The sequence below is a fragment of the Chiloscyllium plagiosum genome, unplaced genomic scaffold, assembly GCF_037043375.1.
Source record: "Chiloscyllium plagiosum isolate Xiang-an unplaced genomic scaffold, Cpla_swu_hap1 HiC_scaffold_5, whole genome shotgun sequence".
Classification (NCBI taxonomy): domain Eukaryota; kingdom Metazoa; phylum Chordata; class Chondrichthyes; order Orectolobiformes; family Hemiscylliidae; genus Chiloscyllium; species Chiloscyllium plagiosum.
This window is the reverse complement of record NW_028270143.1, coordinates 122,360,136-122,378,355: the sequence shown is the minus strand read 5'-3', so window position 1 is coordinate 122,378,355 and position 18,220 is coordinate 122,360,136. Positions and strand designations below refer to the sequence as shown.

The following is an 18,220-nucleotide window of genomic DNA, read 5'->3' as shown; positions in this document are numbered from 1 at the left end:
GAGAACGTGCAAACTCCACACAGTCAGTCGCCTGAGTCGGGAATTGAACCCGGGTCTCAGGCGCTGTGAGGCAGCAGTGCTAATCACTGTGCCACTGTGCCGCCCACAGTGCTGTCTGACCTGCTGTAATCTCCAGCATTTTTTGCTTTCGGTACAGATTCCAGCATCTGCAGTAACTTACTCCTGCTGGTAAATACGGCCAGATTAAGATATTTGGACGAGTTGGAGTGAAGGGTCTGTTCCCGTGCTTTACAACTCTATGACCCAAAGACTCTACAAAGTTTTTAGTCAGAATAGACAATAGGTGCAGGAGTAGGCCATTCTGCCCTTCGAGCCTGCAACACCATTCAATATGATCATGGCTGATCATCCTCAATCAGTATCCTGTTCCTGCCTTATCTCCATAACCCTTGATTCCACTATCCTTGAGAGCTCTATCCAACTCTTTCTTAAATGAATCCAGAGACTGGGCCTCCACTGCCCTCTGGGGCAGAGCATTCCACACACCCAGCACTCTCTGAGTGAAGAAGTTTCTCCTCATCTCTGTCCTAAATGGCCTACCCCCTTATTTTTAAGCTGTGTCCTCTGGTTCGGGACTCACCCATCAGCGGAAACATGTTTCCTGCCTCCAGAGTGTCCAATCCTTTAATAATCTTATACATCTCAATCTCAATTCTTTCATAACGAAGGAAATCTGTGATCTTTCTCAAAATATCACCGTATGGTATTTCACTTCCCTTTAGTTTAATGCCTCGTCCCAAAAAAACCCAGCAATATCGAGACTACAGAGGGTAGAAATGAGGATTATGGATCAGATCAGCAGGGACTGCTGTGCTTTTCCAGCACCACTCTAATCCAGAATCTGGTTTCAAGCATCTGCAGTCATTGTTTTTACCTTATGGATCAGGGCTAGTCCCTGCAGCAGGTGCATCATTAGGTTAGATTACTTACAGTGTGGAAACAGGCCCTTCGGCCCAACAAGTCCACACCGACCCGCCGAAGCGCACCCACCCAGACCCATTTCCCTACACTTACCCCTTCACCTAACACTACGGGCAATTTAGCATGGCCAATTCGCCTAACCTGCACATCTTTGGACTGTGGGAGGAAACCCACACAGACACAGGGAGAATGTGCAAACTCCACGCAGTCAGTCGCCTGAGGTGGGAATTGAACCTGGGTCTCTGGCGCTGTGAGGCAACAGTGCTAACCACCGTGCCAGATTTTTAACATCACCGATCATCCCTATGTCAATGTAAAGCATTATCCCATTAAAATCTGGAACACATCACAATGCAAGGATTATACAGTCTGAAAGTCCCACCATATCCCAATAGTGTGGCTGTCATTGGTGCAAAGCGAGATGGCTCAGTTTTTGGTTGGTGGCTGATCTGTCCATCAAAGGGAGGAACAAATATACAACAGTGAGAGAGCCAGACCTGGTCCGGATCAGAGATAGCGGACCTTATAGAGCAGGCGGCTTTACAAACTTGTACTGCAGAGGGTTCCTGGAACTGTTAGGGAGCCGAAATCACGGCTCTCGTTGCTGTGTGTTAACTCGGGAGGGGGGGGTGGGAGGTATATTTTGTTTTTGTTTTTGCTGAGAGATGTTTGCCCCTTGCTTTGCACCTGAAGCCGCTCCAGTGCCGGGCAAGGCTGCGTGCGGACCGGGCGCGCTGCAGAGCTGATCCCGGTCCACCCCACCCCGCGGAAGGGAGGGAGCGCTAGACGGGCCGAATGGACTTCGCTCAAGTTTGCCTGCTGTTGGCCGCCCTGCTGGCGCACGGCGCAATTCCCCGGGTAAGCGAAATCGTTAACGTCGCCAGCTAACTGGGTCGGGAGTTACTCTGTGACAAGAGTGAGGAAAACCAGTGATTTCTTAAACCAACCGAGAGCTGATGGAAATAGAGCGAAACCTAATTTGTCTTCGATTGCAACAGGGATGGGGATTGTACAGTTTTAATTCATTTTAAATTACTTTCAAATGATTATTATTCTGGGCAAATGTGTGATTTTTTAAATATGATATAGCCATTGAAGTCTAAATCACATCATTTATTTTATAATTATTTTTACTGTATTATAAGTCGTTGTTGTTTAAGGTTAAAAATCACGCAACACCAGTTTATAGTCCAACAGGTTTAACTAGCCGCTCTTTCATCAGGTGGTTCTTGTTTTAGACTTTGTGGGCCCCACTATTAACTATTTCCCTTTTTAAAGGCTTTCGATGTCGAATTTTTTTTTGTTGTGAAGGACCGGGGGTGACTCTTGAGGCGCAATGGTAGTGCCCCTAGCTCTGAGCTAGGAGGCCCGGGGTTCAAGTGTCACCTGCCCCACAGGCGTGTCTGAACAAATCTGCCGCACCATCAGAAATTGCTGGAGAAACTCGGCAGGTCTAACAGGATCTGGGTGACCCCTCCTAGAGGAAGAGATTTCGAAAGGGCTGCAGTTAAAGTCCCAGGTGATGAGAGGTGAAGGTGGGGCCTCAGCATGGACAGACAGGCCAATGACTGTAAGATGTAGCAGCGAAAGTCGGCCATTCAGCCCATCGAGCCTGCTCTGCCGTTCTGTGAGATCATGGTAGAGCACGCAATCCTCTACTCCACTCTCCTGCCTTTTCCCCTTAACAAATACTGAGGAAGGTTACTTGACCCGAAAGGTTAACTCTGATTTCTCTCCACAAGTGTTGTCATACTTGCTGAGCTTTTCCAGTGATTTCTGTTTTAGTTTCTGTTTCTGATTACATATCTGTCAACGTTAGCCTTGGCTATAGTTAATGACCCAGCCTCACCAGGCCTCTGCAGTAAAGAATTCCACAGATTCACTTCTCCCATTCCGCCTTATCTCTGTCTTAAATGAGTGGTCCCTCCATTCTGAGATTGCACCTTCTGGTCCGAGACTCTCCTGCAAAGTGGCACAGTGGCTCAATACCTCACAGCACCAGGCTCCCAGGTTCGATTCCACCTGTGGGCTGTGTGGAGTTTTACATTCTCCCCGTGGGTTTCCTCCCACAGTCTGAAGATGTGCAGGTCAGGGTGAATTGGCCGTGTTAAATTGCCCATAGTGTTAGGTGCATTAGTCAGAGGGAAATGGGTCTGGGCGGGTTACACTTCGGAGGGTCAGTCTGAACATGTTTGGCCAAAGGGCTTGTTTCCACACTGTAGGGAATCTAATTTTTTAATTTAGGGGGAATCCGAGGAGCAGGGGTATTAAATTACAAGCATAAGCCCTTCGTCAGGAATGAGGCGTATGCCCAAAACGTCGATTCTCCCGCTCCTCAGATGCTGCCTGACCTGCTGTGCTTTTCCAGCACCACACTTTTTAACTCTGATCTCCAGCATCTGCAGTCCTCACTTTCTCCCACAAGGAGAAACAACCTGTCCACGTCAAATAAGTTTGAGTAAAATCTCCCCTCATTCATCTCAATTGTTGGAGTGAGGACTCTGGGACTATCACCGGGGCACTCTTACCAAACAGTAACTGGGCAATGAGTCACTGACTGCGGGAAAGATGGGCAGAGGAATGCAATAAAAATTAACATTCGGACTTTGTAGGCGCAAAAACACAAAACCTCATTCTCAGTAGCTGAGTGATGCGCAATACTTTGCAATTCTCAGCCATCCAGGTGGTTTCTTTATGTAAGCATTGTTGGCTGGACCAGCATTTATTGCCCGTCCCTAGTTGCCCCCTTGAGAAGGTGGTGGTGAGCTGCCTTCTTGAAACGCTGCAGCCCATTTGGTGTCGGAATACCCACAATGCTTTTCTGCACAAATAGCCTCCTCCTGTGCTGTAACAAATTGTCATTCTGTGGTTAGGAAGGGGAATTCCAAGATTTTGACCCATTGCTGGTGAAGGGACAGTGATATATTTCCAAGTCAGGATGGTGAGTGGCTTGGAGGGGAACCTGCAGGTGGTGGTATTCCCATGTATCTGCTGCCTTTGTCCTTCTACGTGCAAGTGGCTGTGGGTTTGGAAGGTGCTGTCTGAGGATCTTTGGTGAATTTCTGCAGTGACTCTTGTAGATAGTACACACTGCATCCACAATAACATTGCTAAATAAATCCACTGTTCATAAGTCCACAATGAGCATCGGAGGCTGAGGGGTGACCTTTTAGAAGTTTATAAAATCACGAGGGGTGTAGATAGCGTAAATAGACAAGGTCTTTTTCCCAGGGTAGGAGAATCCAAATCTATAGGGCATAGATTTAAAGTGAGAGTAGAAAGATTTAAAAGGAGCAGCTTTTTCACATACAGGGTAGTGCGTGTATGGAATGAGCTGCCAGAGGAAGTGGTGGAGGCTGGTACAATTACAACACTTGAATGGGTATATGAATAGGAAGGGTTTAGAGGGATGTGGGCCAGGTGCTGGCAAATGGGACTAAATTAATTTAGGATATCTGGTCAGCATGGATGAGTTGGAACGAGAGGTCTGTTTCCATGCTATATTTCTCTGTCTCTACGATTCTAAATCAAAGGGCACACGTAGAAAAGGGCCAGTTTAGAGCGTATAACTGATGGGGACAGCCACTTGTGTAAATGTTGCAGCTTCTAATGGGACTGTTGTCTCCGCAGGTGTTATGTGTGAATCTTGCCTGTGAGATTATGCTGAAGGTCACACAGCTACAGGAGGAGTGCGTCATGAAACTGAGCGCAGAGAACCCGAGTTCAGAGACAGGTGAGTGAACAGCACTGGGAGGGGAAGTGACAGGGCCCTGTAGCCAGAAACACGCCAAGCAGACTGGGAAAAAGCACCATGCCAGTGGAAGCAACAAGGAGTCTGCATTTACCTAGCACCTGGATACTTCCCAGGTGACTTGAAGTGCTGTCACTGCTATAATTTGGAAGCTGTTTGATATACAGTAAGCTTACACAAATCTGATTGACTATCAGATAATCTATTTCGCTGTTGGTCATGGGAAGGATATATTTGGGTTTGATTTATTATTGTCACGTATCCCAAGATACAGTGAAAAATATTGTATTGCGTGTTAGCCAGACAAATCGTACCTTATATAAGTACAGCAGGGTAATAAAACAGAATGCAGAATATAATATTACACTTGCAGAGAAAGATCAACTCTGAGAGGTTCCTTCATAAGTGTGATGAACAGCTTCTTCCCTGCTATTTTGAATCTGTTGGTAGGGGTTTTCACATTAGTCAGGACACCGAGTCAGACACCACTTTGAAATACTGCTGTGCAATCACAAACTTCCACCCCAAATTCAGTTTAATATTGGATAAATGCGAAGTGATGCATTTTGGAAGGTCAAACTCAAATGTTGAATACAGGATTAAAGACAGAATTCTTGGCAGCATGGAGGAGCAGAGGACTCTGGGTGTGCAAATACATAGATCCCTCAAAGTTGCCACTCAAGTGGATAGGGTTGTTAAGAAAGAATGTGGTGTTTTGGCTTTCATTAACAAGGGGATCGAGTTTAAGAACTGCGAGGTTTTGCTGCAGTTATACAAGACCCTGGTGAGACCACACTTGGAATATTGTGTCCAGTTCTGATCGCCCTACTATAGGAAAGATACAGAGGCTTTGGAAAGGGTGCAAAGAAGGTTTACCAAGATGCTGCCTGGACTGGAGGGCTTGCCTTTTGAAGAAAGTTGAATAAGCTCAGACTTTTCTGTCTGGAGAGAAGGAGGCAGCGAGGAGACCTGATCGAGGTATACAAGATAATGAGAGGAATAGATAGAGTCAATAGCCAGAGACTTTTCTCCAGGGCAGGATTGACTGGTATGAGAAGTCCTACTTTGAAGATATTAGGAGGAAGGTATAGAGGAGACGTAAAGAGGTAGAGAATTGTGAATGCATGGAATGCGTTGCCAGCTGTGCTGGTGGAAGCAGAGTCATTGGGGACATTTAAGCGACTGCTGGACATGCAATGGATAGAAGTGAGTTGAGGGGTGCGTACGTTAAGTTACTATATTTTACATTAGGATTAACCCTCGGCACAGCATCGTGGGCCAAAGGGCCTGTTCTGTGCTGTACTTTTCTATATTCTATTCCATCAGAAACAACAGAATCTCTGCCAATGCAGCACTCTGAGACATAGAGAGTGCTTGGTGGATATCTGTCACAGAGACTGAAGGTTGTATGTTTTCTCAGGGTATAGGAATGTTTCGTTTATGTGGTGACGGCTTGCAGAATAGACAGAAATTGGTGCATTCGTCTTCAGTGGGCACTGTAGTAGCATCAATACCGCACAGAATGATATTTTTATTTAAATTTGATGAATTCCCTTTGAAATTTTGATTTCATTATACTGCACCATGGGGGACAGACAACACCAACTTTATTTAAATATGTTCATTTTAAAATTTGATGTGTTGTTGGACAGATAGAGACTGCACATTAACTACATTTTAATGTTGAATGGAGGTTGGGTTAGTGGAGTAGCAATCGTGAGACCCGAAACAATGATACAGAGGCGTAGGTTCAAATCTCTGCCATAACAGTGGGGGAATTTAAATTGAATTAATTAAATTACATTTAAAATTACAAAGTTAGTAACTGTGCATCTACTTCACTATTGGAAAGATTTGAGTTCCCCGAAGTTTTTTATCACCGAATCATTAAATTGATAAAGTACAGAGGACGCCATTTGGCACATCAAACCTGTACCAACGTTTCAATGAGCATCATTATTTAGTGCCAATCTCCTGCCTTTTCCCCATATCCCTGTACTTCATTTCTATCCAAATAGTCATCCAATGCCCTTCTTGAATGCCTCAATTGAACTGGTCTCCATTACATTTCCAGACAGTGCATTCCAGACTGTAACTACTTGCTGTGTGAAAAAGTATTTGCTTCGTTTGTACATCACCTTATGTCTGTGATCTCACTTCCTTGTTCTCCTTATAAATGGGAACAGCTTCTCGCTATCTACTCTATCCAGCTCACTCACAAGATTAGATTACATTACAGTGTGGAAACAGGCCCTTCGGCCCAACAAGTCCACACCGACCCGCCGAAGCGAAACCCACCCATACCCCTACATTTACCCCTTACCTAACACTACGGGCAATTTAGCATGGCCAATTCACCTGACCCTGCACATCTTTTGGACTGTGGGAGGAAACCGGAGCACCCGGAGGAAACCCACGCAGACACGGGGAGAACGTGCAAACTCCACACAGTCAGTCGCCTGAGGCGGGAATTGAACCCGGGTCTCAAGCGCTGTGAGGCAGCAGTGCTAACCACTATGCCACCGTGCCGCCCACAACTTTGAAAACCTCGATCAAATCTCCCCTCGGCCTCTTTCTCTCCAAGGACAATCATCCCAACTTCTTCAATCTTCCCTCATTCCTGGAACTGTTCTTGTAAATTGCCCTGCACTCTTTCCAGCACATCTACATCCTTCCTATAGCGTGGTGCCACAACTCTACGCAATACTTCAGCACAGTAGTCATAGAGTCACACCGCACGAGAACAGACCCTCCGGTCCAACCAGTCCATATCGACCATAAGCCCAAACTAAGCTACTCTCTCCTGCCTGCGCTTGGCCCATATTCCTCCAAACCTTTCTCTTTCATGTATTTATCCAAATGTCTTTCAAATGTTGTGACTGTACCTACATCCACTAGAAGTTCATTCCTTGTGTGAACCACTCTGTTTTTTAAAAAAAAAAGTTGCCCCTCATGTCCTTTTTAAATCTTTCTCCTCTCACCTAAAAAAAATGCCCCCTAAGGGGCAGCACGGTGGCTCAGTGGTTAGCACTGCTGCCTCACTCCACCAGGGTCCTGGGTTGGATTCCTGCCTGTCTGTGTGGAGTTTGCACATTCTCCCTGTGTCTGTGCGGGTTTGCGCCGGTTTCCTCCACAATCCAAATATGTACAGGTCGGGGGAATTGGCCATACAGAATTGCCCACAGTGTTAGGTGTGTTAGTCAAGGGTAAATATGGGGTGGGGGAATGGGTTTGGGTGGGTCCCTCTTCAGAGGGACATTGTGGACTTATTGGGCCGAAGGGCCTGTTTCCACACTGTAGAGGATCTAATCTAATCTAATCTAACTTTGAACTCCCCCACCATAGGGAAAATACCTTTGCTAACCACTGTGCCACTATGCCACCCAGAACTTGCAGAATACTTCCTCTTCCCTTCATTGGCAGGTTCTAGGTGGCATAGTGGCACAGTGGTTAGCACTGTAGCCTGACAGCAGCAGAGACATGGGTTTGATTCCATCCTTGGGTGACTGTCTGCGTGGGTTTCCTTTAGGTGCTCTGGTTTCCTCCCACAATCCAAAGATGTGCACGTTAAGCGAAGTGGCCGTGCTAAATTGCCCATTGTCTTCAGGGATGTGCAGGTTAGGTGTATTAGTCAGGGGTAAGTGTAGAGTAATAGGATAGGGGAATGGGTTTGGGTGTTATACTCTTCGGTGGGTCGGTATGGACTTATTGGGCCGAACGACCTGTTTCCACACTGTAGGGATTCTATAAAAATGGGAGAGTTTCCTGGTTAGCTGTGTCACCGAGAGTGGTAGAGGTCTGGAATACGCTGTCAGCGATGGTGGTGGAGGCAGATACAATAGGGACGTTTAAGGGACCTTTTAGATAAGCACATGAATATGCAAGGAATGGACCAAGGGATTAGTTTGATTTGGTGCCATGTTCGACACAGCATCATAGGCCGAAGGGACCTTTCCTGTGCTGTCCCGTTCTGTGTTCTATCCGCGATGGAAAGGAAAATTCGAGGCTCTATGTTTTCTATCTGTACAAGTGCAACAACCTGTACTCATTCCGTGAATTGTAACTCTACCAACCTTCTAGAGATTTTATAAAATAATGATGGGTATAGAGAAGGTGAACGGCATGTGTCTTTTCCCTAGGGTGGGGGATTTCAAGACTAGGGGCATATTTTTAAGGTGAGAGGAGAAAGATTTTAAAAAAAGACATGAGGGGCAACTTTTCTGGAACAATTTAAATGAGCTAAACTCTGTAAATTCATTTGAGGTATCTGTAGTTGCAAAAAATCCAATTCTTTGTCGCAGTCCTGTAGCTTGGTGTGTCGTAATCATTAAGAGAAGGATATATCCCAGTAAAATTCTTTTTGTGTTTGCGGATGATATGCCGTGTTCTTCGACTATATTTTACACCCAAATTGGTTATTACATCCAGAGAAAATTTAGACAGGAAATTTTTACTACTTGCAATGTCTGTTTATGATATCCGGGCAGTGTTGTTATCTGATAAGTTTTACTCATCTGCAGGTCGGAGATGCTGTGTTTTCATTTCCTTATCCGATATCGGTTTTTAATTTAATATCACCATAGAACTCCTTTAGTGTGAGCTGACTGTGTTAACTTACTTACATCAAACACTTGTTTTAAATTATCCCCATATTAAAAAAACATAGAAACGTTAAAAAAAAGAACTGAAATAGGCCATTCAGCCCATAGAGACCTCTCTACATTTAACATGGTCATGACTGATCCTCTCTCTCATGATCTCTCTCAACTTTATGGGCAGCTCAGTGGATCAAAGGGTCGGTTTCCGTCTGTCTGACTCTATGACCTCCATTATGAACAATTGGGACATGCATTTTGTGGGATCAATGAATGAACTAATTATACTTGAACTCCTGTAGTCTTTAAAAGCTTTTTTTTTAAATGTATGACATAAATATTCACTTGATTTTTGTATAAATAAATCTATATATTGATGTACTTGTTTGTTTGGCTGGTCTTAGAAAAAATCAAATCAATCACGACGAAGGCCTTTGAATGAACTGTCTGATCAGACACACAGCCATGCACAGACTCACTCAGGCGCGCACACACACACAGACTCGCACACGCGCACACACGCACAGACTCTCGCAATCTTGCAGTTGACTTGTTCAAGGTTTCCTCAGAATGAGTTGTTGTAACCATTTGAGAGATCCCATATAACTCCAGTAAAACTGTTTGGGAGCTCGCTACCTCCTGCTTACTGAGAAGTGATGGACATTTGTTTTTTGTTAGGGAATAACATTGATCCAGGTGACACTCTCGAGGTCTTTCAGCTCAGGAATGACAAACAGAAGGACAATTGTTCAGGAAGGCATTGGATGATTATTTTTATCCAAATAATGTGCAATGCTCTGGGGAAGGAAAAAAGATCAGAAGATTAGCACTAAGTAGTGCAAGCAAAGGGAGAGTATTGGTGTATGGGGAGAAGGCTGGAGATTGACATTCGAAAGTGGAATCCCTACAGTGCGAAAGCAGGCCATTCGGCCCATATTGACGCTTTGAGGAGTATCCCACCCTTTCCCTGTAACCCTGCTTTTTCCTGTGGCTAATCTATCTAGCCTGCGTATCCCTGGACACTAGCATGGCCAATCCACCTAACCTGCACGTCTTTGTGACTGTGGGAGGAAACCAAGGCCAACCTACGGGTAGAATGTGCAAACTCCACACAGACAGTCGCCCGAAGGTGGAATGTAATCCAGGTCCCCATGCCACAGTGGATGATAGAGCTGCTGCAGGCTCAGTAGGCCTAATGGTCTCTCGCTCGCTCTCCCCACAGTCCTAAATTCTGCTTGTTTGAAGAGCTAGTACAGGTTAATGGACTGAATGGCTCCTTCTCAGTGTCAGACTTGTGGCTCTGTGCTACTTCAGAGAATTTCCCCTAAATTGGAAGAAAGGGAAGGGAACGGACTGACCCATGTAAAGTTTAGCAGCAGAACCTTTTGAACCCAAAGTAATCTTCTACTTTCGGGTCGGGACAAGTGAAAGGGATCTGGCAGAACCTCCGTGCAGGAAGCTGAGGGCTCGGAGTTTGAGGGCTGGATTGGGAGACCAGAGCGTGCATCTTTGAGAGAGAGAGAGGAGAGGATGTGGGTAGGGCCCTGAGCTCATGGTTTCAGGGAACGACAAGGAGCGAAGGAGATCAGGACAGGGGAAGGTCAGAGGTCTGAGATGTATTTTTGAGGGTGAGGCAGGAAGAAAGGAATCTGGATGGAGGGGCACAGGGAGAGCAAGGGAGATTGCAGTTTGCTGGGGTCAGGGTTAAGAAATAGGCCAACAGGAGTGGGTCAGAGGTCTAATGGAGTCAGGGAAGAGGAGGAGAAGGAAGAAGCAATCTGCAAGGTAAGACGGCTGATCGCATGCAGTGCCTCTATGAAAATGCTCAGCACATAAATAACTAAAGAGTCATACAGCATGGAAATAGATCCATTGGTCGAACTCATCCATACCAACCAGGTATCCTAAATAAATCTAGTCCCATTTGGCCCATATCCCTACAAACTCTTCCTATTTATATGCCCTTTTTAAATGTTGTCATTGTACCAGCCTCCACCACTTCTTCTGGCAGCTCATTCCATACACGTACCACCCTCTGCGTGAGAAAGTTGCCCTTATGTCCCTTTTATTAACTTGCCCCTCTCACCCTAAACCTATGCCCTCTAGTTCTGGACTCCCCCACCCTGGGGAAAAGACTTTGTCTGTTTACCCTATCCATGCCCCTCATGATTTTATAAACCTCTGAGGTCACCCCTCCGCCTCCGCTCCATGGAAAGCAGCCCCAGCCTATTCAGCCTCTCCCTATAGCTCATACCCTCCAACCCTGGCAACATCCTTGTAAATCATTTCTGAACCTTTTCAAGTTTCACAACATCCTTTCTATAACAGGGAGACCAGAATTGCATACAGTATTCCAAAAGTGGCCTAAGCAATGTCCTGTACAGCTGCACATGACCTGCCAACTTCTATACTCAATGCACTGACCAATAAATGAATGCATGCCAAACGTCTTTGACGGTATTCTCCCATTTTAAATAAAAAACTCCATCAGTTTGAGAGGATGGGGCAATGGTTAATATAATAAAAATGCAGTGTTGCATTTCTGTAGTCCATTTCACATTCACAGGATGTGCTTTTAAAGTTCTTTTTAAAGCGTAGTTGCTCGGCTAATGTAGCCAGTTTACGCACAGCAAGCTCCCACAAACCAGAAATGTGATTACGATTGAAGATCATCTGTTTTGTGGTGCTGATTGAGGGATAAATATTGCCCAGGAGATCAAGACGTATTCCCCTGCTCTATTTCCCAATTGTGCCAGGTGGAGTCTATCCTGTCCATCTTGAACATCCCATCTAGATGTAAACCCTCTGACAGTGCAGCATTCCTTCCATGCTCTGCTGGAGGAGTGTCATGAACCTTGAACTTTGTTCTGAAGTGTTGAAAGGGGTCTAGAATCCGGAACCTTATGACTCTGAGGAAACAGTACTGCCCCCTGAGCAAATATTGGAGCCAGAGCTCATGCCCAGGCTGAGAAAGTTGTACAGTGTGAACTGACTTTAACTGAATGTTCTCTCTGCTGATTGTCATCCAGTAATACACTGTGTGTGTATGTGTGTCTCGGTCTGTCTGGTTTTGTAAATGTGTGTGTGTCTGACTGAATGTGTCTGTAAATGTGTGTGAGCACCTGTGTATATCTGTCTTTGTCTGTAAATATCTGTTTCTCTGTTTTTGTGTCTGTTTGTTTGTATGTATGTCCATCCATCTATCTGTCTCTGAATTTGTATACCTGTGTTTATCTGTATGTCTGTCTGTGTCTAGCCATGTTTGTATGTGTGTCTGTGTGTTTGGAAGGAGAAGGGAGAGAGGGTGAGGGAAGGGAAGAGAGAGGTGGTGAGGTTGAAGTAGGTAAGGGTTAAGCTGCAGACTAGCCTGAAGTTTAAGGACCATCCGGGAGTAATGGCCAATTGAGCAGGTTACAATGAGCTGACAGCTGATCCTGGAACAGTTAACAGCCAAACAACTTTAACACAGCCACAAGGAAACAGCAAGGCACGAAAATCCAATGTTTGCAAGCACCGGCTTTCCCCAGCTCCCTGTGCTATTGACATTGGGAGTTGCCATTTATTTGCTGTGTTGATATTATTGAGTAGATTTATGATCCTGCTATGAGCTTGTTGAGATAAATAGGCACGCTGAACAACTTCATATCTGCTCAACTCAAAGAATGTCCTTTCCTGCTGTAGGATTGATTCGTCGTTGAATCAATGGGTTTTTGTTTTGGTGTTAGCTTCCCAAAATTCCCTTAATTCAGGAAGTATTCCTTTAGATTGGAAAACATTGATTGAATGTAATTCCTTAATCCAAAAAGGAGGGAAATAGAAATGAGGGAACTGTAGGCCACCTGGCTTAAATCTGTCATGGTGAAAATGTAAATTATTATTAACGGTATTAAGCTAGACAGTTAGAAAATTCGGTGCATTATGCTGAAGTCACCATGGCTTTGTGAAAGGGAAGCCATGTTTGACCAAGGTATTGGAGTTGTTTGGTCGACAAAGGAAAACTGGTAAATAGATTTCAGACATCATTTGCTAAAATGCCATATCAAAGTCTGTTGTGTGAAACCAACACTTATGAATTAGGAGATAATTTGTTGATTTGGATAGAAGATGGACTAGCTAATAGAAGTTAAAAATCACACAACACCAGGTTATAGTCCAATAGGTTTATTTGGAAGCACTAGCTTTTGGAATGCCTCTCCTTCATCAGCGCTCCAAAAGCTAGTGCTTTCAAATACCCTGTTGGACTATATTGTGGTGTTTTGTGATTTTTAACTTTTCCACCCACCCCTCCCCCCCCCAGCCCAACACCAGCATCTCCAAGTCATAGCTAATAGCAAACAGAGTAGGTACAAACTTGGTGGGTAGTTATATGCTACAGGGATTGGTGGGAGGGCCTCCATTTTTTTTTTACTGTTTATTTTGTCATTACCAACATCGGTCTTCCCTCTCTCGCTCATTCACTACTCCATAACGTACATTTTTATTGTATCAACCAGTTGCTGACATTTTTTTAAAAATTCTCTTGGGATGTGGATATCCCTTTCTGGTCCAGCATTTATTGCCCATCAGGCAATTAAAAGTCAGCCATGTTGCTATGGAGTCGCACAAAGGCAGGTAAGTATGGCAGATTTCCTTCCCTAAAGAATGTTGTACACAACAGTAATTACACTTTTTAGGAAATAAAATATCTTTGGCCAATAAGTCTTAATTTGTGGGCCAAAATGAAAAGAATAAAGTGTGGAACGTCAATCTGATGCACAAAGACAGATACAGGCTCATAATAACAGATGTCACTAAAACAAAAGCCGATAACCCTGGGATCTTCCCCAAAGCAGCCTGCTCAGAAAAGACTGTGTCAAGAATTCTTCCAGACAATATTCAGGAGGACAGTCAGGGATCAGCAGGACCTTGCTTCAGTGCACCCACAACAAAAGGTTAATGAGAAACAGGAGAGTTGAGTTGGAAACTCTTTCCCTTTCTGGGACAGAGTAATAGAGACAATCTCCAAAACAGTATCTGCAGCCTGTATAGTGGTGTATCCAGTCAGGGGGTGTGTAATGAACAAGTTACCAGAAGACGTGCGACTTTCAAGAAATACCTTGTTTTAAAATTATATTTCACTGAGCTGCTTTTCAAACAAAACAATCCAGATGTCCACAACTCTTCAAACTCAAGATCACAGTAATTAGCAATATAAACTTGGCAACAGAACCAACGTCAATGATTTAGATGAAGAGATCAAGGGATGCTTGTTGTATGACACAAAGCCAGCAGAGGAAGCTGTGAAGGTGGCGCCAGGATAGGAGAGGTTACAAAGGAGCAAGGGAGGATTTAAGTGGGGTTCAAGATCTGGAAAAGATGTGGGGAAAAATGTGAAATTGTCCATTTTGGCAGGAAGAATGAAAAAGAAGCAGAGGGATTGCAGGGTTCAGAGATGCAAAGGGTTCTGTGTGTTCTTGTTCACGAATCACAAACGACTAGTGTGCAGGTACAGCAAGTAATTCTATTTTAGAATCCTCACAGTGGGAAAGCAGATCATCTTGCCCATAAAATCCACACCGACCCTCTGAAGAGCGTCCCACCCAGACCCACTTCCCTTCCCTATCTCTATAACCACACATTTCCCACAGCTAACCTACATATCCTTGGGCACTACAGGCAATTTAGCATGGCCACCCCACATAACCGGCACATCCTTGGATTGTGGGAGGAAACTGGAGCACCCAGAGAAAACCTACACAGACACTGGGAGAACGTGCAATCTCCACACAGCCCCCGATGGGGAATTGAACCCAGGTCTCTAGTGCTGTGAGGCAGCAGTGCTAGTGACTATGCTGCCCATTAGGGAAGCAAATGAAATGGTATGTTTTATTGAAAGGGAATCGAATTGAAAAGAAGGAAGGCTACTGTGTGTAGCTTTGCTTCCCTTATTTAAGAATGCTTTAGAAGCAGTTTTAGCAAAGATCTACCAATGTAATACTTTGTCTTATGATAAAAGGCTTTTCACGCTAAGCCTGTATCTGATTGAGTTTAGAAATGTCCAAGTGACTTGACTGAAATGTGTAAGAACCGATGGGGCTTGCCACAGTGCGTGTGGAAAGCAAATTTCCTGTTGTGGAAGATTCTACAACTAGGGGTCACTAATCAAAAATGTGAAGAATGCCCTACAACCATTTGTAATTGGTATGTTCATATGTTGTCAGATTCCAACTGTATCTATCCCATTGTCAAAGGAAATAGGAACATAGGAATAGGCCATTCAGCCCCTCAAGCCTGTTCCATCATTCCATGAGATCATGGCTGATCTGTGGCCTAACTCCATACACCTCTCCCTTAATACCTTTGCATGACAAAAACAAATCTCTCGCAGATTTAAAATTAACAACTGCTCCGGCATCCACTGCCATTTGTGGAAGAGAGTTCCAAACCCCTCTCATCCTTTGTGTGTCGAAGTGCTTCCTAACATCTCTCCCTGAATGGTCTGAACCTAATTCTCCGACAATGCCCCTAGTTCTAAAATCCCCAACTAGTAAAAATAGTTTATCTTTATCAGGGTAAAGATAAACTATTTCCACTGGTTGAAAATTGCTCCGTGAAAAGACGGTGAAATATAATTTTAAAACAAGGTGTTTCTTGAAAGTCACATGTCTTGTTCATTACGCACACCCTGACTGGATACACCACTATCAGGCTGCAGGTGCTGTTAATATCTTGAAGACTTTGATCCTTCGCCTTCTAAATTCTAGACAAAAACAGACTTAATTTGTGTTATCTTTCCTCAAAACTTAACCCTGAAATTCCTGAATGTGGGATAGGTGGGAGAGTGGGGGTACCTGATCTACCATGATCTTTCTGAATGGTGTGGTGGTTTAGAGGGGCTGAAGGACTGACTTCTGCTCCTGCTCTGTATGTTCATCTTACAGCCAAGGCGTTGGCTAAGGGACTAGAATCATTGATCTCCCACTTTAGATTAGATTCCCTACAGCATGGAAACAGGCCCTTCGGCCCAACAAGTCCACACCAACCCTCCGAGGAGCAACCCACCCAGACCCATTTCCCTCTGACTAATGCACCTAACACTATGGGCAATTTAGCATGGCCAATTCACCCTAACCTGCACATCGTTGGACTGTGGGAGGAAACCGGAGCACCCGGAGGAAACCCACACAGACACAGGGAGAATGTGCAAACTCCATACAGGATTGCCCGAGGCTGGAATTGAACCTGGGACCCTAGTGCTGTGAGGCAGCAGTGCTAGCCACTGACATTAAACGGAGGTGAAGAGAATCTCTTTCATCAGAGGGTCATCGGTGTTTAGATTTCTCTTTCCCAGTGAGCAGTGGAAGCTGGAACATTAACAGAATTTAGGTTGCTGAGGGAATCTGGGTTTATTGGGATGCAGGTAGAAAAAGAAGAGCCAGATCTTATTGGATGCTGGAGGAGGTTGGAAGGCCTGAGGGAGAATTGTCCCAGTTCTTACAATCTTATGTTCACCAAGGCTTAGCTGCTCCACACGGGCGGCATGTTGGCTGAGTGGTTAGCACTGCTACCTCAGCGCCAGGAACCCAGGTTTGATTTCAGCTTCAGGCAACTGTCTGTGTGGTGTTTGCACATCTTCCCCGTGTCTGCGTGGGTTTCCTCTGGGTGCTCCAGTTTTGTCCCCCCATCCAAAGATGTGCAGATCAGGTGAATTGGCTGTGCTGAATTGTCCTGTGTTCAGGGATGTATAGGTTAGATGCATTAGTCAGGGGAAATGTACGGTAATAGATCTGGGTGGGATACTCTTCAGAGGGGCTATGTAGACTTGTTGGGCCGAAAGGCCTGTATCCACACTGTAGGGATTCTAATTCATTCTAATTCACACATTGCCATTGGGGTCAAAGCTGAAAGGATAAAGAGTGTAGGAGCAAATTACTGCAGATGCTGGAATCTGTACTGGAAACAAATAATGCTGGAGATCACAGCAGGTCAGGCAGTATCTATGGAGAGAGAGAGTTTAGACAGTCCCACTGGAGTTGGGGGAGGGGAGAGAGGACATGGTGACAAAGAATGTAACAAGGAAAGCTAAAAGAAAGGGAAGGAATGGGGAGGGTTCACAATCTGCAGGTGTTGAACGCAATATTGAGCCCAGAAGGTTGTAAAGTGCCTGGTCTGAAGATGAGATGTTGTTTCTCCAGTTTGCACTGGGATTCACTGGAACACTGCAACACGCCGAGGACAGACACATGGGGCATGTGAACAGGGCGCTGTGTTAAAACAACTGGCTGCAGGAAGCTCTGCTTGTACACACAGACCAGAGATGTTCCATAAAGTGGTCACCCAGTCTGCATTTGGTTTCTCCAGTGTAGTGTAGGCCACATTGGATGCAGTGAATACAATACACAGATGGGAAAAGGTATGGGTGAAATGCTGCTTCACCTGGAAAGACTGTTTAGGCCCTTGGGTGGTGAGCAGGGAGGAGGTGAAGGGGTAGGTGGCGCACCTTTTGTGGTTACCGAACATCAAGCCATTGTTGCCAGGACGTAGCTTGCTTCTTCCACAACCGTGGTTTCCCACCCACTGGTTGACAGGGGCCTCAACCGCATCCGACCCATCACCCGTGCTTCCGTCCTTGCCCCTTCTCACCACAGGGTGATCGAGTCCCCACAGTCTCCATTACCTCTGGAGATCTCCTTCCACCTCTCCCCCCCCCCCCCCCCCCCCCCCCACCCCCCCACCCCCCAAACCTCAGTGTCCCAACTCCGGATATCCCACATTGACATAACTTTCTAAAATGCGCAGAGCAGACTGTCTTGGTAAGGCCCATTGTATCAGCCTGTTCCTGCCCCAACTGAGCGTATTTCCTCCTATCTTGACTCCACCCTCTCTCCACTTGTCCAGACCCTGCATCTGCGAATCCTCTGATGCCCTCAACAATATTAACAATTTCCAGTTC

At 45.3% G+C, this 18,220-nt stretch overlaps 1 protein-coding gene across 2 annotated transcripts in view; it reads left to right on the top strand.

Annotated features, from left to right (window-relative positions):
• The first annotated feature begins 1,577 nt into the window (after positions 1–1,577).
• Positions 1,578–18,220, top strand: part of LOC122550159 (vasoactive intestinal polypeptide receptor-like) — a 95,397-nt gene continuing 78,754 nt past the window's right edge. For both annotated transcript variants that reach the window (XR_015757279.1, XM_043690842.2), the window contains exons 1-2: positions 1,578–1,800; positions 4,573–4,675. Coding sequence is in view for 1 of the 2 variants with exons in the window: in XM_043690842.2 (XP_043546777.1) it covers positions 1,738–1,800; positions 4,573–4,675 (166 nt within the window). In the remaining variant the exon portion in view is untranslated. The remainder of the gene's footprint in view (positions 1,801–4,572; positions 4,676–18,220) is intronic.